We start from the raw sequence: 25,937 nt of genomic DNA on the forward strand, positions 1-25,937 counted from the left end.
AGGAGCAAATTCCAACCTGAGTGAGCAAAATCTATCTTAAATCACCTGAAGATTCCACCTATAGTTTCAACATCTCATGATTACCCTTCAACAAAACACATGAAACAACACCCACAAGGACTAGAGTTTGCAAAGCATTTGGGTCCTGGATAAATCAGACCCACTAAATATTTTTTCTTTTGCCATACAAAGTAAACAGTCCTTGTTTAGGGAGAAATCAAACCTCACACTGACCATGGAGATTTTCAGCTTTTATTCTGAGTCACTACTGGGAACCTTTGTCATGTGCCTTCTCCAGTAAACAAACCCCTTTGTGAATCAGTTCCCTCCAATCTTTTTGCAGCTCCAAATACAACAAGCAACAAGTCTCACATCGTGGTGACCTCAAAACCCTTTCAGAGCTAATAATTCCCATAGATTATGGTGACTTTCTCTCAGCTCTGTATTTTGGCAAGACCTCAGCTAAAAACAAAGCCTATTAAAAAGATAAAAAAGAGATTTTGAGGTCTCTCTGACTGTGCACAGTCCCAGTTTCAGTTCACTTTAAGGGAAAGAAGTTCCACTTTCTGTGCTGCAGTTGTGGGAAGTTTATGGACTTGTTGGCCTGACCCTGGGGGTCCTATGGGTCATCCAGCAGGAGGAATGACCTAAAGACTGGAAGGCTGAGAAAGGGGAATGTGCAAAGCACAGATGTGCTAGGAAATGGTTTCATTGCAAACTTCTCCCTCACATCATGTGTGGATGAATTTAAATGTCGTAATCAAAACTATCTTCGTTCATTCCCTCTTTGCTTATCTGCTTTCCTCTCATGTACCACAACACACATGGCATGCTGGGCTTTGTTTTCTGTTAAGAGACCAGAGGTACAAACTGATCCATTATTCCAAGGATGAACTATCCATCCAGCTGTCCAACCTCACAGTGCACGACGAAGGCCAATACAAATGCTTCCAATACAGCAAACAGTTCAAAAGCAAGACCCAGACTGTTCAGATATTTGGTAAGTTCCTTCACTGCTTCATCCCAAAGGAGCAGGACAACAGAGCCAGCTCCTAACTCCAACCCTGCAGTTTTACATGGAATTTTATTGTGTTTAACATGACCTGATCCTGCTCTTGGCTCAATCCCCCCAACAATGCTCTGTGTGCAGCAAAAAGTTTCTACCAAGTAGAAAGATGCACTAGAACTAATTCTAAACTTTATTGCTGCAGCTGCTCCTTCTAATCCAGTCCTGAAAGTATCCCAAGACACCCAAAGAGGCATTACACTGTCTTGCTACACCCAAGGATGCAGACCCCAGCCCCACATCACCTGGCTGTTGGACAATGGGATAGAGCTCCCAGGTAAGTGTTCAAGCACCTGGGGTTGATCACTAAAAAATCTCTTTTTAGCAGCCTTGGGCAGTTGAAAAGTACTGGAGGGTGAAACACCTTCTGCTACACATCCAGCTGGGACCACCACTCATCCCTACTCAGTACAACCTGGTGCAGGTTTGAAGAGTCAGCACTAAATTCCAGTGTGTGGGCAAGGCAAAGGTTCATCTGCTTCACTCACATTCAGCAACACTTGGCACCAAAATCCCTTGAAAGTCTGGAGTGAAATTCCACTGGGATGACATGAATCCAAATCCCTGGAGATATCATTTTCCAAGCCCAAGCACAAAGTCTGCTAACAAATCCATTATAACCATTTTTGGGTTGTAACCAGTTTGCAGATTCTTTTCATCTTTGCTGAGTAGCTCAGACACAGCAGCAGCTTCTCTTCTCATTTCACTTGGATCCTGTATAAACAGCTGCTATTCTCCAAGGACTATAAATAGTTCTGCTCTAATAATAACTCCCTCAGGAGCTGCAGTGCACATCTGGAGCAAAGGGTGAGGAAAACACCCAGAGATGCAAATCTATCTTTTTTCATGCATTCACAAGCTCTTGTTTGTATTTTGCATCATCAAGCACCAGATTCAAAGCTCAGCCTGTAAACTCCTCCTGTCCTCAAGATGGTTTTTTAAGCTAAAAGCTCTAGAAAACCACAGAGAGAAGTGTGTTTTCTGGCCTGAATATAGATAGGAATCAAAAATGAATTGTAGAAACTCTAGGGATTAATACACAGGTCTTAATGCAAATAAGATGCTCTGGAAAACACCTTATGGTTAGAGTGTTTGGGTCTTGGTTCTAAAGTGCTGCTTGTGTTTGGGATGATCTGAGCTGTTTGGAAGGGCTTGGAGAATAGCAGCTGTGAAATTAGGAAGAGCAATAAATACATCACCTCTAAGTCTTTCCACACCTTCTCCCCAGTGTTCTAAACCCAAAGGTTTCCTCAAACCTGAGCCAGCTACAGTTCTGGCCTGATAAAGTGAATTCTTTGCAACATCACAAGACACAACTCAGACACTAAACACCTCCATAAAGCCAAACGTGCATTTCTTCATTTAGCTTCACAAAAATCTATCCTTAAATTTAATTTCTCCTTACCTTTGGAGCAGAATCATCAGAGCAAGCTCTACCACCTCCCAGCTAAGCACCACGAGGTCTGTGCTGTGCCTGTTGAGTTGGTTCCACCTGTGCCTTGTTAGCAGGAAGAGGTGCTGATGTGTCCTTATTATGGCAAACACCAATGAAATTGCTTGAAAGGAAAAAAAACTCCTTGCCCAAATTCACTGTTTCTCAAACTTTCTGCATGTGCCTTTCCTTTTCTAAGGCCTCTCCCTCCTCCCCTTCCATTCTCAGCTCTAATCACTTACTGCAAATATTTATACTAATCAGAAAATAGCTAATAAATCTTAATTACCAGCAGCACCTCAGTTCCACCAGGGCTCAGCAGGGGTAAACCAACTGTAATTACTGAGCTGCTGCTGACAAAGATTATTTCCTCCCTAGAAAACCACTCTGAAATGCCTCTGAGCTCTTCCATGACCCTGCTGGGGATGGAAAAGAGAGCTGAGAAATACTGGTCTGTGTGATACAGTGAGTTATCTGCAAAAGCTAATTTGAAAACAAGGAATTTTTTTCATTTAAGGGAAACAGATTAAGGGAAAACATCAGAACCTCTATGTTATAAACAGACAGTAGAGATTATTGTGCTACCATGGGCCCTGGAGTTAAACATCTGAAAACCTTCCCTCTATTCAAACACATCTCTGTGGCACATGAAATACATCTTTATGCTTCTTTATCATATAAACACAGTCAGTATTGCCTGGAGGACTAGGAGCTCCATCAGACAGGTTACATGGCTCTCCCTAACCCATTGCAGTGACTCTGCCTGGGATTGGGAATCATGTAACATTCTTATTTTGTACCTATCTAACTATTGCACGTCAATATTTATTGTGTAGATTTATCAAGAAGCACAAATGTTGCATAAAAATCTTCTTTGTCTGTTTGGGGTAACAAATCCACAGCTCTTAAGACAAGAATTCAATGCTCTTGGATGTCACATAGTAGAATTGGGAGTTTTCTAGATCTCAGTTGTGCTGCAGAGTAGGGCACAGAATGAGAGATGGTTGGGGTTGGAAAGGACCTCTGGAGATAATTCTGTCCAGCTCCCTGCCAAGGCAGGATCACAGGTGACACAGGAACACATCCAAGTGGGTTTGGAAATATCTCCAAAGAGAGAATTCCATGCCCTGCCTGGGTGCTCTGCCACCTCCATGGAAAGAAGTTCTTCCTCATGTTGAGGTGGAATTTGTTGTGGTTTAGTTTCTGGCCATGACTCCTTTTGTGCTGTCACTGGGCACCATCCCCTGCCACCCTTGCCTTGAGACTCTCCACACAGCAAAGCAACTCAACTCATTCCATCTGGAATAAGACCCTTGGGTTGAGCACAGGAGGTGCAGTGAGGTCTGGACAAAAACAGTGAGAGGAAAAAACCTGACCTTGCTGCTCCTGTGAGCATCACGTGCACAGTGCTGAGAAGCTGCTTTAGCCAGCACAGCAATGCACACTGCCCTGCCAGGATGTTCTTTAAATTTCTCTTGACTGGAAAGCACTTCAATGTTCTCTTCCAATGGGTGTGTAGGTGACACCAGGCACAAGTTAGAAGCTGATGGGAAGAAATGGAGCACAACCAGCACACTGACAGTCCTTGCCTACAGACCCAAGGCCACAGCCAGCTGCATCATTCACCACCCAGCACTGAGAGAAGAGAAGTTGGTGGCATCTTTCCAGTTTGAGGACCTCCCCAGCACAGGTACTTCAGGCTCCTCCAGCACTGCCTAGCCCAGTTTGCTGCTCTGAGGTGCTGAAGGTTGTGCAGATACACATGGAAAGATGAAGCCCAGAGTTTGCTGTCCTATGTGTGGAATCTGTTTTTAAATGAGAAGGCTGCATGGGGCAAAAAGAGGTTGGATTTCTTCCTCAGTGTCAGAGCTGAAGAGCAGCACAGTCTCTGCTCCAGCCTACCCACTTTCATTTTATTCCTCATTTCATAGCATCATATATGGTCAGAGAGCAAGGGGAACTGAGGGTGGGAGGGTAGGACTGTAAGGATAACCCCTGACCACAGAGCACCCAAACAGTCCAGAGCATGGAGCAAACAGGGCAGGTTTAGATTTTTAAGGACCAGTTCAAGTGGCAAAGTGTCTTCTGATTTTTATCATGTTTGGGGGCTTTCCTTTAGGATCCAAACAACCAACCAGCCCTTCTGCAACAGCTGAGGAACCAGCAGGGACCATCCCTCCTGCAGAGGAACCAGCACTTACCACCTCAGTGCCAACACCAACCCAGCAGAACTTCAGCTTCACCCCAGATGTCACATCCAGTTGTAAGTTTGGTCTTAGTCCCATGAATTTACCAAACTAGTGCAGAAATGCTCCTGAGAACAGAATGACACCCCATGGTACAGAGTGTGGAGCACAAACCACAGCATTCCTTGCTTGTTCCCTAACAAAGTCTCACTCCTTAGATGCAGAAGGACATCCCAGTCTGGTGGGAGTCAGGCTGGGATGCTCTGGATGGACTGCACTAGATGGCACTGTGCAACAACACTTAATCTGTGCATGGACCAGGCTCCAGTCACTGAACTGAGCTGTTTCCAGCAGAATCCAGAGCTCCACTGCCCAAATAGGTTGGCCAAAACCCACCGAAGTGTTTGCATGGGAGGTCCTGCAGTGGAAAATCAATTGCTGCTTTCAAAGTTCACAAACTCTTTGTTTATATTTGGTGATACATCAGTGTTTAGAAACATCCCAGAATGGCTATACACCATAAAGGATTCATCCATATGTGGATAAACATACATGGAAAAGGAGCCTGAATCTTGTAAGAGGGGTTGGAGTAAGATGATCTGTAAGGTCCTTTCCAACCCAAACCATCCTGGGATTCTGTGACTTTCACACACACATGATAAGGAGAAAATGCAAAGTTTTGGTAGACACAACACAAATCATCTTTTTCTAATAAGGAGGAAAACCTCTTATGAATGCAAAGTTCTGGTAGACACAACACAAATCATCTTTTTAGCTTCACAAACCAATGTTCATTAAGGAACTGAAAGTGGGTTTAGATTGGATATTGGGAAGAAATTCTTCCCTGTGAGGTGCTGAGGCACTGGCACAGGTTGCCCAGAGAAGCTGTGGTTGCTCCATCCCTGGAAGTGTTCAAGGCCAGGTTGGATGGGGCTTGGAGCAACCTGGGCCAGTGGAAGGTGTCCCTGTCCATGGCAGGGAGGTTGGAATTAGATGATCTTTAAGGTCCCTTCCAACCCAACCCATCCTATGACTCTGTGATTATACAAGGAAGTACTGTCTGTGTGAGTAAGGAAGTCAGAGCTCACCTCTCTCTCTGCACAGGGTCTGGAATAACATCAACTGCAGCAGGAAAGGAAGAATTGGGAAGTTCATGGAGTTATGATGAGCCCATTGGTAAGAATTGATATCATCAGCCATAGAGGATTGTGGCAAAGGACAGGGATTGTCACACTGGGTGACTACATCCCTTGGGGCTGTGAGGATGGGAAAGGAGTAGTCAGGGATATGAATACCAAAGTATCTGCTTTACAGAGGAGGATATATGTTCATTCCTGGTGTTTCAAGCCAGAGCAGCAAACTGACAGAGAGGGAAAGCTCCAAAATGACTCCCCCAAAGCTCAGCTTTGGTTTAATTTGGCTGTAAATGGGACACATTGACTTCAATAATTTGTTGGAGACTCTGAGGATTTCTGTTCATGAGGTTTAGGCAATTTGTTGGAGAGACTGAGGATTTCTGTTCATGAGGTTTAGGTGATTTTCAGGTTAAAACAAAACACAGGGTGAGGGAAGTGAGTGCAGAGCTCTAAGTCAGGTGCTGGGAAAATATGCATTTTTAAGCATCCCTTTGCCTTCAGAGTAATACTGCTCTCCTTTCCATTCCTCCAGGGACTGAACCAGCATTCCCTGGCAATGCCACAGAAGAGGAACTTCCCAGCACAGAAACCTCACAACCACAGGGAAATGTGACTGTGATTTCCATTGGTATGAACTCTTTAATGAGTTTCCACACATGCACTGAGCTTTGTGGCACCAAACTGGGGTTGCCTGGCCACAAATGTCCCTCCAAACCTTTGGTCAGCACTCCAGGGTGATACTGGTTTGTAATCCTCATTTGTGCCATGTAGATAGGAGCTCAGTTTTACTGTTTGTTGTGTCAGAGACCAAATCTGTTGATTTTAATCAGTTTTTCTTGGTCATGCAATAAAAAAATGTGACCTCACATCCTAAAATTAAGTCCAATAAGGTGAATTGTGTTCTCCCACCTTGTTCATCAGGCCTGGGTCAGGTTATATCATTCTTATCTTAATGAGCAGAGACTCACAGGGAGCTATGTAACAACACAAACCTCCACCTGCCTCTGTTACAGAGCAAGATCCCAAATCCAAAGGCATCATAAAGAAGGAGAAGAATCTCTTGCTGCCAATGCTTGTGGCTGCTCTGATCCTTGTGCTGCTCATCATTATCCTGCTGTTCATGAGGAAGCTGAAGAAAGCTCATGGAGTGTGGAAGAGAGGTGGGTCATGCCCTGTTCAAGCAATGTGCTAACCTTGGGATTATTATTTTAAGCCTTTTTATGACTAGTCCGATGCCCTGTCCAAGCAATGTGCTAACCTTGGGATTGTTATTTTAAGCCTTTTTATGACTAGTCCCTCAGGATTTTTATGCTCAAGGCACAGAGGGAAGAAAAGCCATGGTAAAATCTCACTTACCCTTGTTTTCTGCACAGAAAATGATGCCTCAGAGCAGACACTGGAGAGCTATAAATCCAAATCTAATGAAGACAATGCAGGCCAGGAAAAGAATGGACATGGTAAAAAGCTTTAACCAACATCATCTAACTCCTGTTGGAGCATTTGCTGCTGTTCAAGGCCAGAGCAGGCTGCAGCTTTCCTACCCCTACACTAGTGATGAATAATAACTGTGTGCTTGTGTTTCAGTTGCCAATCACAAGTCCAACCTGCAATATGTAACAGAAAGATATGTGGAAACCACCCAGAAGAATCCAAGTGACAAAAGCATTGCAGCAAGTGAGAAAGTGTTTGGCTGTGGGAAGGAAACTGATGTATAGCAATGGGAAACAACGTGCAGAAACACTGATCTTTGTGCTAAAGCATTCAGGTATCAATATGGTTTCAGGGAGTAGAAGTACCAACAGCTGCTCTCAACCCCAAAACCAACTGGGATTGCTTTGATTCCCACCAGGACAGGTAGATGGGATTGGTGTTCCCAAAAACCTGTCAGCAATGGACACCTGATGTACCTGTAATCCTCAGGGGATTTCATTAACCACTGCCACAAATAGAGCTCATCCCACCTCAGGTCCTGTCAGTAAGTAGGATCCTGGCAAGGGAACATGCAATTAGACTGTGGGATATGAAGATATTTCATGGATTGCTTCAGCCACCTCCTCTGTGACCACAGGAATGAGAAGGAAATCCCAAGTGCTGTGAACCACCTGTGGCTTGTGTGATCTCATTCTGACCCCAAACCTGGACATGCAGCTGGATTTAACCAAGCTGGAAAGCATCCTGGTGTCCAAAGTGACAATAAAAGAAGGTTATTCCCCCTTGCTAGGACTTTTCCCTTGGTTCCTCATGTGTACAATGAACACATCACTGGTCTCTGAGCACATTTGGGTGCTCTGTTTGACTCTCCCACATCACCTGAGCTTCCAGGGGTGTTGCAGAGAAGATGGGTGAAGTAGATGACCTTTAAGGTCCCTTCCAACCCAAGCCATTCTAGGATTTTATGAAGTCTTCAAGCAATGGGTTGGTGAAGAGGATGCAGGATGGGACACATGGGACTCCCCAGCTCCAGGGATGAAGGCACTTACCTGCCTGCAGGCAAGCTGGGAGGTTCACCAGGACTTTACACCTGCAGATCTTTGCCACATCACCACCAGCAACCTTTCCTAGTGCAAAAGGATAAACCCAAATCCCTAAAATAAAGATTTACATGACAAGAGAAAGGTGTGTTGTCATTCGAGATGGTTATTTCTCACTAGAAGCACCAGAGATGCTGCAAACTGGGTTTGAGTACCGAATGGGATTGATACCCTTGGTTTGCCAGGGTTAAAACGCTTAAAATTGGAAATAATTCCATGATTAGGTGGAAATTGGCACCTCCCGGGCGCTACCATTGTGCCCGCGGGGGAACTCTGCTCTCCCCTGTGCTCCCGCAGTGGTAGGTGCAGCGTCCTCGAGGTTGCTATGGCAACGGGAGAGATGCGGGAACCGGAGGATGGAGGTGAGAGGGATGGGGCGAAAAACTGGGATAGGGGCACAGGAGAGGGACAGGGAGAGAAACTGGGATAGGGGCACGGGAGAGGGACAGGGGGAGAGACCGGGACAGGGATAGGGAGGGGGATAGAGACTGGGATAGGGATAGGGACAGGGATAGAGATTGGGATAGGGACAGGGACACGGGAGGATAGAGATTGGGACAGAGACATGGGAGAGGGACAAGGATTGAGATCAGGATGGGGATAGAGGGGATAAGGACAGGGAGAGGGACAGGGACATGGGAGAGGGATGGGGACATGGGAGAGGGACAGGGACACGGGAGAGGGACAGGGATAGAGATTGGGATAGGGACAGGCAGAGGGACAAGGACTGAGATTGGGGCAGGGATAGAGGGGATAAGGACAGGGAGAGGGACATGGTATAGAGATTGGGATAGGGATAGGGGCACAGGAGAAGGATAGAGATTGGGACAGAGACATGGGAGAGGGACAAGGATTGAGATTGGGATGGGGATAGAGGGGATAAGGACAGGGAGAGGGACAGGGACATGGGAGAGGGACAGGCAGAGGGACAAGGACTGAGATTGGGACAGGGATAGAGGGGATAAGGACAGGGAGAGGGACATGGAATAGAGATAGGGATAGGGACATGGCAGAGGGAGAGGGATAGAGATAGGGACAGGGATGGGGGGAGGGATAAGGACATGGGATAGAGATTGGGATAGGGACATGGCAGAGGGACAGGGATAGAGATAGGGACAGGGATAGGGGGGATAAGGACAGGGATAGAGATTGGGATAAGGATATGGGAGATGGATGGGGTAGATATAGGGACAGGGATAGAGGGCATAAGGACAGGGAGAGGGACATGGGATAGAGATTGGGATAGGGACATGGCAGAGGAACAGGGATAGAGATAGGGACAGGGATAGAGATTGGGCTAGGGACAGGCAGAGGGACAGGGATTGAGATTGGTTCAGGGATAGAGACAGGGGTAGAGATAGGGACAGGGATGGAGGGGATAAGGACAGGGAGAGGGACATGGGATAGAGATTGGGATAGAGACAGGCAGAGGGACACATTTGGATAGGGACAGGGATAGAGGGGATAAGCACAGAAAGAGGGACAGGGGATAGAGATTGGGACAGGGACATGGGAGAGGGACAAGGATAGAGACTGGGACAGGAATAGAGGGGATAAGGACAGGGAGAGGGACTAGGATAGAGATTCCAAAGGGAGAGGGACATAGGGGAGGGACAGGGATAGAGACTGGGACAGGGATAGGGACATGGAACAGGGATAGGGGTGAGGATAGGGCACCAGGAAAGGCAAGGGGACTGGAGTGAAAGGACCAGGGACAGGAGACAGGGGAACAGGGACAGGAATGAAGGGATGGGGGATCTGGGACAGGGGACTGGGAAGAAGGGACCATGGTAAAGGGACATGGGAGAGGAGACAGGAAGAGGGCACTGGGTACCAGGGTGAGAAGATTGGAGATGGGATTGCAGTAAGGGGACCAGGAGAGGGGACTGAGGACAGGGGATCAAGGGCTGTGGACATAGGAGAGGGGACAGGGGAGGATTTGGGGTCACAGACCTGTCCTGGCTTTCCTCAGGGGGCTGAGGTCCTGCTTCAGGCTGGAGACAGTCCCTGGGACAAGGGTTGCCCAGGGGCTGCTCACAGACACACACTTCCCAGCAAGTTTCCACCTTCCTTGCACCTCCTGAGATTTCCTCTCCAGGCTGCAAGTGATCAGCAATGGGAGCAGAGGGCACAGGAGTCTGCCCAGGCCTCCTGGAGGGTGAATTCACACGTGCCCAGTAGTGTTAACCCTGAAAAATTAGCAATTATTTATCACCCACGTCCTAAGTGACACTCCCTGTGCACCTTTACCCACACTGGTCCCATGGGTGTGTTGTGACTAATGTACTAAACACTCTTTTTTCCTCCCTCCCAGACACTTTATCTGCTGGTGCAAATGACTTATGAACACCTCAATCCAATCAAATATAAAACCTCATCCAAATTTAGAGTGCTGCAGTAATTTTCATTGTGTTCCCTGTCACACTTCCTTGCTGATTTCATATATCAGGATGATATAAAGTTGAATCAAGAGAACATACAACATTCCTTTTACGTCTCAGAAGTGAACTGATAATGTCTTTGTTGCTTTGTCTCAGCTTCTTTTCCTTTCCCTTAGCTGTTTGTACATAATTGATTATCACCAATAATTTAAGGTGGATTTCACAGCAGTAAGTGCTGCATGTGCTGGATGGAAACCTTAATATTCATTGCTTAAAAAAAAAAATCAGTGTGAAAGGTGAGAACATAGAATTGTTTGAACAACAGAAGGTCAAAATCTGAGCCTGAGCCAATGATACTAACCCCAATTCCAGGTTTTAATATAATCACTATGCTAAATTGAACAATCTCTTAGTGTTTGTTCTGTTTCCCACACACAGGGTCAGTGCACAACCATCTCTGCAGTGCATGGAGTGAATCCTTCAGACATCAAATACACCTCAGTTTCTTCTCCACACACTTACAAAATCCATAAAATCCAAGTTCCTCCCAAAGTCCTCACAGCAGCACATTTCCAGCCTGGGAGCTGGAAAAGGACCTGTGTAAGTGAAGGGAGTTCTATCCCCAGTCTGCCCAGCTCTCAGGGGTCTGAGCCTGACAGCCTTGAGGAGGAGATGAGGTACCAGCTGGGGCTGCAGCAGCAGATCCTGGACAATGAGGAGCTGCTAGGGCTGTGCTCTGAGGAGATGGAGGATGACAGCTTGGAAGGAGATAGCTTGGAGGAAAGGAGCTTTACAGAAGAAGAAGAAGCAGAGTGTGACACAAATACGTGTGGAGTAGAGAAGAACCATGGTGGTGGAAGGTAAGGTGTAGACTTCAGTAGAGGAGAAGAGTTCTGATGCTTTGAAACGTGATGTTCCTCAGAATACACATGACAAGACCAACTGAGGAGACAGGGAAGACCTCAGGAGAGGCAGAACTGATCTGTGCTCTGTGGGACTGCTGATAGGACCTGAAGGAATGATTGGAGCTGTGTCAGAGGAGCTTTAGGTTGGATAGCAGGACAAGGTTCTTCCCCCAGAGGTGTTTGGGCACTGAACAGCTCCCCAGGGCAGTGGGCACAGCCCCAAGGCTGACAGAGCTCCAGGAGTGTTTGGCCAACACTCTCAGGCACAGGGTGGATTATTGGAGCTGTGCAGGGACAGGAGTTGACCTTGGAGATCCTTGTGGGTCCCTTCCAACTCAGGATATCCTGTTTCTCCACACACTGGTTCCAGTCACTTCTTGCAGAGGCAAACTCTGCTCAATTTATGGACCTGAACTAGGTAAGGACCAGAGAGAAAACAGGAATCAGTACTGACACATCTTTTTCTCATTCCTTACAGAGCACTGAGGCCAATTCTGTGACCAAACAGGCAACATTTGATGGCTTAAATAAATGTAGTTTTGTCCTTTATGGCTATATATACCTACAAATGTACATGGTTGTTGTCACCTTTAGACATCCTACAGAAAGGATTAACTTGGTACATAAACTAAAACTTAGTTTGCTGTCATGTGCAGGAAAGGTTTAAACCTGTATAAATTGGGAATAATTCCCCAGTTTAAAGGGCTTAAATGAAACCTAAAGTAATAATAACGTGCAGTTTCCATTTAATTGTCTCCTTAAAAATAAAATGACAAACAAATGAAGGCTAAATGATTAATAGCATGCTTTTATTCACCTCCTCAACAGGCAAAATGGGCAGTTATTGAATATTTTATTGTGAGTGCAAATGATGTTAATTGTGCCGGCAACGTGCTCTAATTTTTAGTCATTTTTGTGTCTGAATACTGTGCTGAATGTGAGGCTCTTCATTAAATGGAAATTTGATTTTATTTGGTTTGAACTTAGCCCAGCAAGTACTTCACCACAGTCCATTAACTGGAGCAAATATCACAGCACATACATATGAAACCTCCTCTCTACATCCATTACTAAGCTCAGGAGAGGAAATGCTGCATCTGTTGTCTCCACACCACACTCCTGGGATGTGCAGGGTCCAGCTAACCTTTCCATGGAGTTAGGAGGAGGAATAAAAGGTGTATTTTTATTTTTTTTTTTTCATCTGGGGATGATTAGGGCTGAAGGAGCTCTTCACACTCGTTTTGTCCCTGGGCAGTGACCTGAGCTGCTCCACACAACTGAGCTGCTGTGCACACATTGCAGCACAATACAAGTCCTTAGTATTATCCTCTGGCACTTGAATCACTGCAATTAGATCACATATTTCTGTACTCACTTCAAAACGTGGTCATCTCATCATTTTTTTTTTTTTTTTTTTTTTATTTGGCTTACCTGTGGTGCATCACAGCTGGGAATAATCATGTTTTCGTGGTGTAAATCATCTAATCTCTAGTATTAGGATACTATGGCACCAATACTCACCTGAAATGAGAAGCATTGCTAGAAAAATAGATTAGTTTGTTAGCAGGAGCTGCTTGGAATATATCCTCATGTCAGTGCCCAAGGAATCAGGGCTGTACTGCAGGTCCAGAAAAGAAAAAACCCTGTTAAAAACTTTTTTTTTTTCCTCCCACATTCTTACTCCTGCCACTGCCTGCACATCTCCTGGAACTCAATTTAAAAGTGTTTGGCTCCTGCAGTTGATTTACCTCCTGTTGGATCAAACCAGAAATCCTAAACGCAAACAATTGTGGATTTTTTTAGAAGGCAAAACATTTGTCTTTGCTTCATGACAAACATAATTCAGAGCAATGATTTGGCCACTTGTTTAAAAAAAAACTAGGCAAACCCACATATATGTTTTCTACAACCTGTTTTTGATGAAAAATTACTCTTAGCCTTTTCTAGAGGTGGTTTTGTATTGACACATCATAGTGTTTCGTAGGGATGGGAAGAGAAAATAAAAATGGAGCAATAGGCTGACTCAAAAGGACACTTGAGAGAGTGATTTTAGCAGGAATATCACTTGTATTTTGCTCAGCAGAGTCTTTGAAGAAGGAGCAGCACAAAGTGCCTTGTGTAGGCTACAGAAACAACACAATATGTCAATATATCCTCATCTTTTAGCTGTTCCTACTAGGACTTATCTAGGGTAAAGATTATATTTTCCTGTGATCTGAATGTTAGACTAATTTCTCATTCACTAAGAGGGGAAAATTCAAAATTAACAGGAAGCTCCTGCCTGAATTTTCTACTGTTTGTTAAAACACTTTGCAGGACATTTGTTAGCTCCAATTGTACTCTGAAATTATATAGAACATGCACAATTTCTATAGTAATAATTTGGGTTATCTTCTTTCAATAGGAAGCAACAGCCTGTGGACAAATATTCCAACCTAAGATACAATCCCAACTGGAAGGACACAATAAAGGGAGAAGAATTTTCTGAGGTAGACAAAACATCTCCAGGTGCTGGAAGAAACAGTTTGGACTTGCCACAAAATTCATTTTACCTCCATAGCAATGACTCTCTAGAGGAAAAGGATCAACAGGAGGCAAAAGCACAAGATTCATTCTCAGAGTTGAGTGTGGAATTATTCAGCTTCCATGAACCAAATGTCCTGGTCAACAATGAACCTGTTGAACATGCCCAAAAGAAGGAACCTGTAAGTGGTTCCTGTTCCAAAGGTAGTTCTGGGACTAGTGGAAGTGCTTTGCCTGTTCAGAGTCAACAAGAGAGACCACAAAGAGCAAAAAAGAACTTTGTGAAGAGAAATAAACAGACTTTAGGGTTAAATTCAGAGAGGATAAATTCCTACCTTGAGTTACACAATAAAAAGCAACAAGTTCTTCAAGAGCAGGTGGGTAACATCTTCATATCTCTGGTATCAACTGAGCTCTGTCTGTGTTAAAATGCAGTTGCTGCCTGAACAGTTTGCAGAGGAGATAAATAGATTTGCAGTCAGGCAACTGAGACCTCACAGCCCTGATTTGAACATGGTTTTTTCCCCTTTTTCATACCTTTGAATACTGTCTACCCCACAAAGTCCTGATCCCTCTCTCCAGCACTCAGCAAGGAAATATTTTCACAACTCCCTGAATAGCAAATATAATCAGATCAACACGGCTTCAATTAGCATCAATCTACACTAATTATTTTTACCATCATCTAAATTATAACTGGAAAAGAAAAACAAGTGCTCTTAATAGCTCTGCTGGAAAAAAAAAAAGCTTGTCCACTGGTCCCTGACACTGTCAGGTAGTCAATATACACTCTCTGATGTTGTGTCTACTGGTCATTAGCCCTGGCAAGGAGAAGTGTCCCTTGCAGCACAAAGTCCCTGTAGTTTTCCAAGTTCAGAATTTTCTCTGCTGCAGCTCCTGGAGTGATTCCATGCCAGCACAAAGTCCTTGTAGTTTTCCAAGTTCAGAATTTTCCCTGCTGCAGCTCCTGGAGTGATTCCATGACTCCCACCTTCCCATTATGCATACTAAGCAGCAAGTAAAAGCAACCAACTCATGTATAATGGTTCATTAGGAGCTGTAATTGCATTTCCACTCAATCCTTCACACAAGTTGTTTGACATTTCGCAGTCAATCATTAGTTAGAGCCTTCAAACACAAGTGCTGGGCAGGATTCCATCTGCTGACTGATGGCCAGTATCAAATTTAGACTGGGATCTTGACAGGCTTCAGACATGGGACCTCATGAAGCTCAACAAGGCCAAGCATAGTCCAGAGGAGGCCACAGAGATGCTCCAAAGGCTGGAGAACCTCTGGTGGAAGGTGTCCCTGCCATGACAGGAGGTAGAATGGGATGAGCTTTAATGTCCCTTCTAACCAAACCAGTTTTGGATTTTATGAGCATCATCACCACCTGCTCTCAGTAAGCTTTGGATTTGTTGCAGAGGTGGATGCACTTGTTCTTAATCAATATATCCATTGCTCCATCTCATTGCAAGGGCTGAAAAAAGGCCTAAGGGAAACGTCTTGTTGGTCCATGAGCCAACTTTGGTCACCTCACCTGGAAAACTATCCAAAGTGCAAAACTATCTAGGATGTGAAGAAGCAAACAAGCCACGTGTCCTCTGCTGGAGCAATCAAACTTGTTCTGAACATTGGTTTTCCTCAGTTGGGTTATTTTGAGCTCAGCAGGCTGTTGAGGCTGTTTTATTGCTGTGATCACTCTCAGGTGCTGTGGTAATGAATCAGAGATGACATTGAAGTCAGGACTTTGCATACAGCTGGTGTAACGTTAGTTCAAATATTTGCAGCCTCATTCTTGTAAGATTTAGAGCTAACAGCTCTAAATCTCTGTACCTCCAGCCTGGATGGACCAAAACATGCCCCAAACGTGTGTTGATCTGTATATTTACTAATTTCTACAGCATTTGATAAAGCATCAAGTTCTTTGCAGCGTTGCCTGATACTTAAAGAACCTGATGATGAGTTTCTTTGAGAGAGAGAGAGAGAGAGAGAGAGGGAAAGGGAGAGAAGTAGTGCCCAATCTAGCTCAGCTGTACTCAATCTGAGTTGCTTTCCTACCTACAAGCCCCTTACTTCAAAGCAAGGAACATAATGTACAATTTTTTAATGGCTCTAGACCAAGGCACTCAGACTCTCTGTGCACTGAGCCTTACCTCAGTGTAAACACCTAATCAAGATTGCCTGTGCTTCAACAATAGCAGCCAAATGCAATTGGAGAACCACAAGCCTTTGAAGTCCTCCCTGCAAAGGCTGGTTTTCCAGTCTGGGATAATGACATGCCATGATTGCTGTCTTTGTTGTGTCTTTTCAGTAGAGAAGCAATTATGGGCCTCAATTTAACAGAATAGGCATTACACAGCTTATGATTCTCAAAATGCAATTTCATTTGATCATTTTCTCAATTTGATTGGTATTAATAGAAGAGTTCACCACAAAAAAAAAAAAAAAAAGAAAAAGAAAAAAAAAAAGAAAAAATCAAAAAATGCTGCCAGAGGTTGTGTCCTGTTCCTCTTTCAAAGAGATAATGTAGAAGCATGTTTTACCTGCCTAGGGAACTAGCAATGCACTGAGGCACTTGGTTCCACCAAAAACATCTCACTGACTGCTGAGCTGTGTCTTTCCACAGTTCAGGAAATCTGTGCTAACTTTTAAGTTGTGAACTCTTCTAGTCACCACTCATAGATCCTCCATTGCCTTTTGGAGCAACGAAGTCACCCCAAAAACTCAACAATAAAAACCCTCCTTATCTTTTGCCTCTTATTCCTCATTTCCCACCCCCAATGGGAGAGGTTCAAAATGGGTTTCACACTTGCTCCACACTGCATTACACCATGAGGATTTTCAGTTCATCATTCTCTTGGTCACAAATACCTTCTGAGTGCAAGTTCTGCTGTTTGAGTCACTGCAGAGGGAACTTGTCCCCAACTCACCCTGCTCAACTGCTGAACTGAACTCACACCTTCTAGGGCACTTAGGAAGAGTTTGGGACAACACAAGGATAAAGGACTAAAAAAAAAAAAATGATTGATTTCTCTTGGGTTTTACAAACTGGAAAATACATTTGATGCAATCCTTTCCTTCTTGCTATCTCTTAAGGGGATTGCTTAACTTTGAAACCTGTAGTGCCAACAGTCACCCTCAAATATTGCTCCCATTGGATTTCCAGCTGTTCTGCTCTGGATATCTTCCCTGTGCCCACATGATGTCCTTGTGTGTGAGCTGTTTCCTCAGGCTCTGTGCACTCCATGGGCTATTTCTGCAGCTACTTGTGCTTTTCTCCCCCCATTACTATGTTTTACCTTCTCTTTGCACATGGCTCTGGCTCAGGACCTGTCTGGGGGGTGTTTGTGTGTGTGATCCCTCAGTCTCTGGCTGATTGCTTGGCCATGATGATTGTTTGGTTGCTTTCCTGTTATTAGGAGCATCACTGCTCTCATACAGATGGAGCAGCTCAGGCAGTTGAGAGTCCCAAGTAGGTTTCTGTGCTGCATATTTCCTGCAATTTGCTTTGCCTCTCTTCTTGAAAGCAGAAGGAATACTCCCTACACACCACTGTTAATTGGAGCTTGGCTTCCTTTCCTCTTGCAACCATTTATTTTCTTGTTTTCTGTTAGATACTCCCTAAATTTAACATTTTAGTTTAACAGGAGACAAATTATTCCTCATTCTGTCCCCAAGACTTATAAATCCTCTCTTCTGCTTGAGCTGTTGCCATGATCATTTTTGGCTTTAAGGTTACAGATCCTAAAACTGATGATGATGAAACACTTCAAGGTGTCCAACCAGTGCAGACTGTGAAAACAAAGCCTGAAGATCAACAGTACCTGCAATTACAGCAGCTCAAGGTTCCTTTTTGATTGGATTTGGTAACTGAAACATAGATGTAAAAAAGCTTGAAGTTGGCATATTTAAACCTGGAATCTTGTTCCTTTTAAAGTGCTGATCACTGACAATAAATCCTTAAATAAATGAGTATCTATGTCTTTATTTAAGGATTTGTCAGTGATCAGTGCCTTAAAAGCAATGAGATTACAGCCTATAGGTATATATACAGTTATATGTAGCTTATACAGACATACATATATATATATTTTTATATCTCAGGCACATGATGTGACTCTCAGGGGTGTCCTGTGCAGAGCTAGAACTCAACTACTTCTGCCTTATTTGTCCCCTAAAATCCCTGTGAGCATCAAGGGGTCACCATAAAGCAGAAAATGGTACGAGTTGCACTCACCTCTGTCCTCCTAAATCTGGTTTTGCTGGTTCTTTAAAACACTGCAATGAACCCATTGTTCAGTCCTTGGAGCAAGAAAGAGATCAGGTTATCAGCACTGATGAAACACCAAGAACTTCAGACCCAGAACTCCAAGCCAACTGGGATTCCTCTTGGCAAACCAACACCAGTTGGCAAACCAACACCAATATTTTTGGTACTCTCTCTGTAGCACAAGTGTTTGAAGCAGTTCAGGTACTGTTTTCCTTCCCAGCTGTTCAGTCAGACTGGACCCTGCACTCCTGTAAAGCACACACAATTTCTGCTGCTGTTCTTTGCCAGAGATTTACTTCTTATATGGAATTTCAGAAGGAATTAGGTATTTTACAAGGCTGTCATTCCACTAAAATGGCAAAACACTGGCCTGGTCCCAGCTTGGCAGCAGCTCCTACTTTCCACCAGTGGTACAGTGAGCCAGAACATTAATCCTTACAGCAGAGGTCAAGCTAACAAATCATCCTCTTGGCTCCAGGATTCTCCAGTGCTAAAGCTTTCCCCAAACCATCCTGGTGGAGATGTGGATTTAATACCTACCGTTAAGTAGTTGTTCTGTGCCACAGTAGTGATTGCAAATGTTGCTAACAAAAGAGCCCTAGAGAGAGACAGGAGGATGAAATGGAGGATTTTAGCTCTGACAAAGATTAAATGAGATTTGTGTATTCCCCAGAAGGAAAGCCATGGCTTTTTCCTCAAAGTAGGCAACACCTGATGCTAGAATTGAAAATTGCTAAAGCTTAGCTAAACTCCAGATTTAAATCATGGCAGTTTAGCTCAGAACAGTAGTCCTGGTGTGCTGAAAGTCTTCAATTATTTCTTGTCACCTGGATAATGTTTTGCAGGACACAGGGCAGAGTGTAGAGTTTGGTTTGAAAATAGAATCATGTGAACCATTGACATCAGTCTGTTTCTACTGTGGACCAGTGCAGTAGTGTGTGCATAACCATCTTGCCCTAAAATTGGTACAGTTCACTTTCATTGGAGGATAAAACCCAAGAAGTAGTTTGACTTCTGAAATATTTTTCTCCAGGTGGTTGACAGTGAGTTGTCACTTGTCTACAGGGTTAGAAACAGTCCTGGGAGTTTAAGGACACCTATTGCTGCACCTCATGCAGATAGAACTCCCTCATTCCATATTTACCATAACATCATTCCCTAGATGTGCTCTGCAGCATTAAGGATCCACTTTGATAGGGAAGTGCTTCAGAATTTGTCTCAGACCATTAAGCAAAGTTTTGATGCAGAATTGTATCTGAACAGCACCTAAATTCCATCTGTGCTGCTCTTCTTGGCTAAGGGCTCCTAAATATCCTAATTCTGGATGTTGTCTGGTCCTGAGCATCACTTTCTGAGTCAGAGTTAGACACAAGTGTGATTTTAGTGGGTCTAACCAAACTCATGTTGCCTTGTATATAGTTGATCATCAACCACTGAAACTCACCCCAATTTGATGACTTGTTTCAGGGTCAGCACAATCAGTTCTTCCAGAGAAATAAAGTCACATCCAACCAGGATCTCAAAGGAAGAGCTTTCCCAAGGAATGAGAGCCAAGAAGCACCAGGAAGACCAGCAGATCCAGAGCCTTGGCAGCACAGTCACCACCACACATCAGGATCTCAGGCTGCTCCCACTGCAGTGGAGCAAGACAAGAGCAGAGCACTGCAGGAATGTCTGTGTCCAACTTCTGCTGTTGGCCCCAACACTCATACAGCAGCAAAACCAAATACTTGCTTAAATAGCTTCCCCACTTCAGGATATTTTGTTAGCCAAGACTTTATCATATCTCCCTATCCTTTTCACCCAACCTGCCATACCTGTATCCCAGCAGAGGTTCCAGTTCCAGCATATACCAGCAAGGAGAACAAGAATTATCAGCATGATGCCCTAAACAACCAACAGCATTTACACAGCCACATCCCTGGGCAGCATTTTGCAAGAGATGCCAAGACCCATGGCCAAGCACAGCCAAGCCAGAGGAATATTCCATCTACTTTTAATGCCAATTTTCAGGAGTGCAGAACACACATTGATGAGGATAAAAGGTATCAGAACTCTCAGGAGTTCTAACTAGCAAAACTATCAGTAGTTTATGGTAAGAATATAAGTGTTGAAACAGGATTAGCATATTACTATGATGCCCAGAAAACAGAGCAATGGACAAGAAAACTTTTCAAAGTCCAAAGGATAAAGTTATTTGGTTACAAACCTGCCACTATAGTAATAGATATATAATATACTCATTTATCTATTACTAGTAATTAAAGATTCATTACAGCTATTATTTTTAAATCTGACATGGGCAAAGGACAGTTCTGTACTCCAAGCATAGAATTTTCCACAATCCAAAGTTTCCTTCTGAAAGGCTAAAAGAAGAGTTTAAAGCATAGCTAGGAAAGAGCATTGTGCATGAGCTGGAGCAAAGTGTCCTTGCAGGGTGAATATCCAGAGTCAGCCCAGTGTCAGTTCTGAATGAGCAGAAAATCCTTAGCTGTGTAAAATTCCACCTGCCTTGTTACAAAAATGAAGGTTTATTGCAGATAGATAGTTCATTCTGTCAGTGCTTCTCTAGCCTGATCCAAAGATGTTTAAAGACAGTTTTCATTGACTTAGGGGAGTTTTGTATCAGGCTCAAAGTTTTCCCCATCTATAATTTGTAACAGTTTAATTTCAAGCAGTTTCTATACATTTGGATGCAAGCAAAGTCAGTCATGGTGAAATCTCCATGTGTCCTTGTTCCCAGTGTATTCCATGGAAGTGTTGCTTGTGTATAATAGATAATCCTACTCTTTCCTCTCTCACTGGTTAAATCCTTCTCAATCCTTTGTTCACAGCTCACTAACAGCTCCTTGTGCAACTTCCCAATTTACACATCCCCAAGGAATCTGTCCTTGGGCAGGAGCTCCCTTAGTTTACAGGTGCCTGCTCAATCCATTTCCACCTGGGAACTCCCAGGAGCAAAATTCTTCACAGATAGACCCAGGAAGAGGTGAAGAAAATCCAGGGAAAATAAACCAAAGCAACTCCAAAGGAAATCTCATGCAGATAGGAAAGCAACACCAACCTAAAGTCAGCAAGAAGGTAAGGCAAGAGGTGTGGGTTGGAGGGTTTACATTTTTATTCCTTCTCTGATTCATATTTTTGCCTTAATAACTACAAAAAAAAAAATGTAATGAGGACTGAGAAACATTTCATCATCCCAGAAAGCACATGGACACAACCAGAGGATTAAAAATCAAGGAGCAAAGGTAGAAACTGATATTAAAACCATTTCAGTCCAAGGAACAACTCAATCCATCACCTCTCCTTGTGCCACCGAGTCTAATCTGCCCCCAAAACACACAGAGCAGTGTTTGTCCTGCAGGTTATCCAGTGCTGGAGCTGTTTGGAGCAGCTCTTTGCTGAAGCAGCAGGTAGTCTGAGCTCAGGGCTGAGCCAACCATTAGCCTGGTCATGCTCATTTGTTGCCCAGCTCAAATCTCCTGGTTTCCAAGGCCTTCAAACACAGCACAACAACCAACTTAGAGGATTTGTGAAGCTAACTGCATAAACATTATTCCAACCCTCCTGATGATCCCATTTGGGCCCTTATTAAAATTTGGAGCTCTTTGTCTGCCCTGTGTGTCCAGTTGCACCAGTGTAAGCAGCTAACAGGGCTGCAGTGGCACAGCACAGAGCTGCCCATGGCAAATTAAACGTTTAACAAGTTCCTTTCGAGTCTCAGGGCAGACAAACTAAGCTGGAATAATTCCTCCTGTGTTTCATCTGGGAGGCAGTTTGTGTATTGCTGCTTGGATGCCTCTAAGAAGAATTAGCAGGATTAGGATAGGAACTGAAGGGCAGATTTCCTTCCCTTTCTGTCTCCCTGAGCTCAAACTTTTGTTTCCCTCCTGTATTTTTTCAGGAGCTTTCTCACGCATCCTATGTGAGGAATGTCACAGGGAATAAAGCTGGTTGTGTCCCACAGAAAAATCAGCTTTTCCTATAAGTAAATGCAGTTTATTTACTGCATAATATACAACATGCAGTAGCAATATATGATATATCTAGAATAATACCTATAATAGACTACTATCTATAATACACAGTAGTATAATATACTATTCTACAGTAAAATTACTACATACAGTTACAAACATACTCATCCCAAAAAGTGAGAGAACACTGATTTTGCTGTACATCTAAATGATTAACTTCTCACAGGGCCTAAAATGAAAATTTAGGAAGTTATATTAGAAAATAAGAGAGAGAACTGACACGAAGAAACCTCAGAGGGAAAACTCAGTGCATGGAAGGAGTTTCTCTGCAGCTCAGTTTAGCTTGAACATGAGTTTTGAAGAAAAGTACATTTTCTTTGGATATAGAAGTGTCTTGGGGTCGCTGCATTGCTCTGTGGTTGAAATGACTGTAGAGACAGGACAAGGAGCAATGGATACAAATTGAAGGAAGGGAAATTTAGGATAGATATTAGGAAGTTTTTCCCCATGAGGGTGGTGAGACACTGGCACAGGTTGCCCAGGGAGGTTTTAGCTGCCCCAACCCTGGCAGTGTTCACAGCCAGGTTGGATGAGCCTTGAGCTCTGGTGGGAGGTGTCCCTGCCCAGGGCACTGGCTCATCTCTAAGCTCCATTCCAACCTCAATGTCATTTGACTTATGCCATTAATTTGGTCTGGTTGGTCACTTCCTTCAAATGAGACACACCAGGGGTAAGAGTGAGCCTGCAAGGTGAATCCTGCTCTGAACTTGCTTGGTCACTCCCAGACTTGGTTTAGCTATGCTCTCTGTGAGATCATATAAAGGCAAATCTCTCACTGCTGTTTGTTTTCCAGCTGCACAGCTCAAAACTCTACAAAGACCTGAATGTGAGTCTTGGAGGCCTTGGACCTGACTATGAAGCAATCAAAGAGAAAGTAAGGAGTCTCTGTTGTCCTCTCAGTTGTGTGAAGTGAACTTAAGCAGGGGAGAATGGCAAAGAAATCACTGCTGAGAAACAACTTGTGTTCATCTGATGCTTTATGTCCTTGGCTCTAGGTCTAGCTTGAGATCCTAAAGGGAAATTCAAACAGAAGGGAGGACAACTAGGGATCATTTTAACTTTCTCATTTTGTAGTTCCAGCAACAGGGAGTAGTTCACAAGGTTTTCCAGAGCTAATTGTACAGCAGTAGATTATACACTCATGACTGAATTGTATGATCACTCCCAGTGTAGAAGGTCTGTCCAAGCCTTCAACATGGAAGTCAAAGCAGTTGTGTAAACACAAGAAGGAAAGAGCTGGATGCAAGTTACCCTGCTGAAATGTTCAGAACATCCACAACAAAGCTGTCCCTGTCACATTGCTGTGGAGCTCTGTCCTCCACACAGGCCAAAGAAAAGCTCTTAAAGATGAAGAGCAGCTAACGAAAGCTGTGCCATTTTTCAGGGGTTCCTGTTGTGTTTGCTGAGCAATGATCCAGGTTAGACACCACAGAGGTGTAAATGGAAGACTCTGGTGGAAAAGAAGTGTTTCCTTGCTGGATCCACTGAGACATTTCATTACATGCCCTTTTTTCCTTCTTTCAGAAAGAGAAGTTAAATCTACAAAAGGAATACTCAAGGAAAATTAAGGAATACAATATGAAAAATATTCCTTTTGTTCAGAGGTTGCCTACAAAGCCTCAGGTCATACCTTTAGTGTCAAGACAGAAGGTAAGGACAGAGTAACTTTAAACCCAGGGAGAGGTTCTGGGCTTTGCACAATGGAAAGGCATAAATGGAACTCAGAGTAGGCTAAAAATCCTTCTCCGTGTTGATTTTCCTGTTAGCAACTCTTCATCCAAGCTCCCAACACTATGTTGATATTCCTGTTGGCAACTCTTCATCCAAGCTCCCAACACTCCACTTGGCTTAAAGAGCTAGAGATGTTTTCCTGGGCAGGGTGGGAACAAAGGAGAAGTGAATCCCCTTAGGAGCATCACCCAGTGCTCTGCTGAGACAACACCACTGCAGAGTTTGTAACTCAATAAACTCCTGTTGCTTTGGCTTTTTGAAAGAGAAATCACTATTTAAAGTGCTGTCAGATCTCCAGAGTTGTCAGATAACAAACCAACTTGAGGTGAGTTATTTGCAGTCACCACTGGAGCATCTAGTCTTGAGTTGTGCCAGAAACAAGAGCAGGAATTAGGAGATGTATTAATACGACTCAACAAAAACCCACCTAAATTCCATTGGAAATATTGCTCAGGTTTCCTCCTCATCAGTTACCTCAAATTTTCATGGTTTTAGGCACTGGAATATGCTAAGAAGATTCCTAAACCAAAGATTTGCACGAAAAGCCAATGGGACAAAGAGGAAACAGCTCTGCCACAGACTCTGAATGGAACCAGGTTACCTGAAATTCCAGTCCTGGAAACTCTGCAGCATAGACATGAGCAGGAGAAGCAAATTGTGGCTACATTGAAAGCCCTTCACATCCTATAGGTGTTTTGGAAATATAAGGGATATCTTTGAGGCAAAAAAAAAAAAAAAATGTCTGAAGTATTTAATTATGTGCTATGACCTTCCCATGGTGATTCACCAGTTGAGTGAAATGAATAATTCTAAACTGAAATATAAAGTGGCTTAAGTTTAATCATTGGTACATTTGAGAGTAGGTTTTACTCTAGCTGTTTTGAAATAAATGGAACATTTGCATATCTAGTAGTTTAAATATGTTTTTCTCTGTTCTTTGACTTTACTATCAACTTTGCTACAAGGACTTGCTGTCAACTTTGCAACAAGTAGTTGCAGTAGTTAGTTCCATCCATCCATCCATCCATCCATCCATACTGAATGATTCCATCCTCTGCCAGTCACTGCTTTCCTCCTTTTCTTTTCAAACCAAATGGCAACACTTCGAAGCATTTCTGATTAGGGAACCTCAACTTGTTGTTTCTGCTTAAAAGTGATAATCCCCCCTTCATACAAGCCTCAAGTGCCTGTTTTAATGAAACCTTCAGATGAATATCAAAGAGCTATTTACTCGTACCTAATATTTTAATTAGATTATATTCTCAATTTAACCCATTAAACCCCCTTTGATGATCTCCATGTTTAGTGTTTAGCCCCAGATGCTGGAGGTAATGAATATTGGACCTTTGATTTAATGAGAACTTCTGCCTTTCCAGCCTGACTCCCTTTGTATCCTCCTGTTTTATTTTCTGAGCTATAGAATTCGGTTAATTGAAGAAGTCTCCTATCACCACACATTAAGGAACCTAAATTAGCATCCCTTTTCTGATTAGAAAATGCAAGCAGACAGTTTCTCTTTGATCTGAGGATTGAGTTGAAGTAGGCAACAGCCCCCTGAAAATGAGCTGATGGCCTTATTATTGGGCTGCCATGCAGATGTGCCCATGTGGTGCAAAATGCTTAATGTCTTAATTGATCACCTTCCTCCCCAGCCACTACCTTTTAGAGCTCCCACAAAGCAGGGTGTGCTTTCTGGCTGGGTGGTGTGTTCATTTAGGGCTTTTTTTTTTTTTTTT

General features: G+C 43.6%; 2 protein-coding genes across 2 annotated transcripts in view; both read left to right on the plus strand.

Annotated features, from left to right (window-relative positions):
• The window catches only part of CRTAM (cytotoxic and regulatory T cell molecule), an 11,729-nt gene extending 4,194 nt beyond the window's left edge, over positions 1 to 7,535 (plus strand). The window contains exons 3-9 of the mRNA XM_009081127.1: positions 857 to 1,000; positions 1,212 to 1,343; positions 4,018 to 4,211; positions 6,322 to 6,448; positions 6,834 to 6,980; positions 7,194 to 7,277; positions 7,405 to 7,535. Coding sequence (XP_009079375.1) covers positions 857 to 1,000; positions 1,212 to 1,343; positions 4,018 to 4,211; positions 6,322 to 6,448; positions 6,834 to 6,980; positions 7,194 to 7,277; positions 7,405 to 7,535 — 959 coding nt within the window. The remainder of the gene's footprint in view (positions 1 to 856; positions 1,001 to 1,211; positions 1,344 to 4,017; positions 4,212 to 6,321; positions 6,449 to 6,833; positions 6,981 to 7,193; positions 7,278 to 7,404) is intronic.
• A 1,172-nt stretch (positions 7,536 to 8,707) lies between these two features.
• On the plus strand, positions 8,708 to 24,891 carry LOC103808346 (chromosome unknown open reading frame, human C11orf63). Its single transcript, XM_009081128.1, has 9 exons — positions 8,708 to 8,713; positions 11,171 to 11,592; positions 14,042 to 14,537; positions 17,898 to 18,008; positions 19,901 to 20,478; positions 21,268 to 21,514; positions 23,264 to 23,344; positions 23,995 to 24,120; positions 24,697 to 24,891. Exons 1-9 carry the CDS (start codon positions 8,708 to 8,710, stop codon positions 24,889 to 24,891), a joined length of 2,262 nt encoding a protein of 753 aa, XP_009079376.1.
• The last annotated feature ends 1,046 nt before the right edge of the window (positions 24,892 to 25,937 follow it).

This window comes from Acanthisitta chloris, unplaced genomic scaffold (genome assembly GCF_000695815.1).
Source record: "Acanthisitta chloris isolate BGI_N310 unplaced genomic scaffold, ASM69581v1 scaffold8618, whole genome shotgun sequence".
NCBI lineage: Eukaryota > Metazoa > Chordata > Aves > Passeriformes > Acanthisittidae > Acanthisitta > Acanthisitta chloris.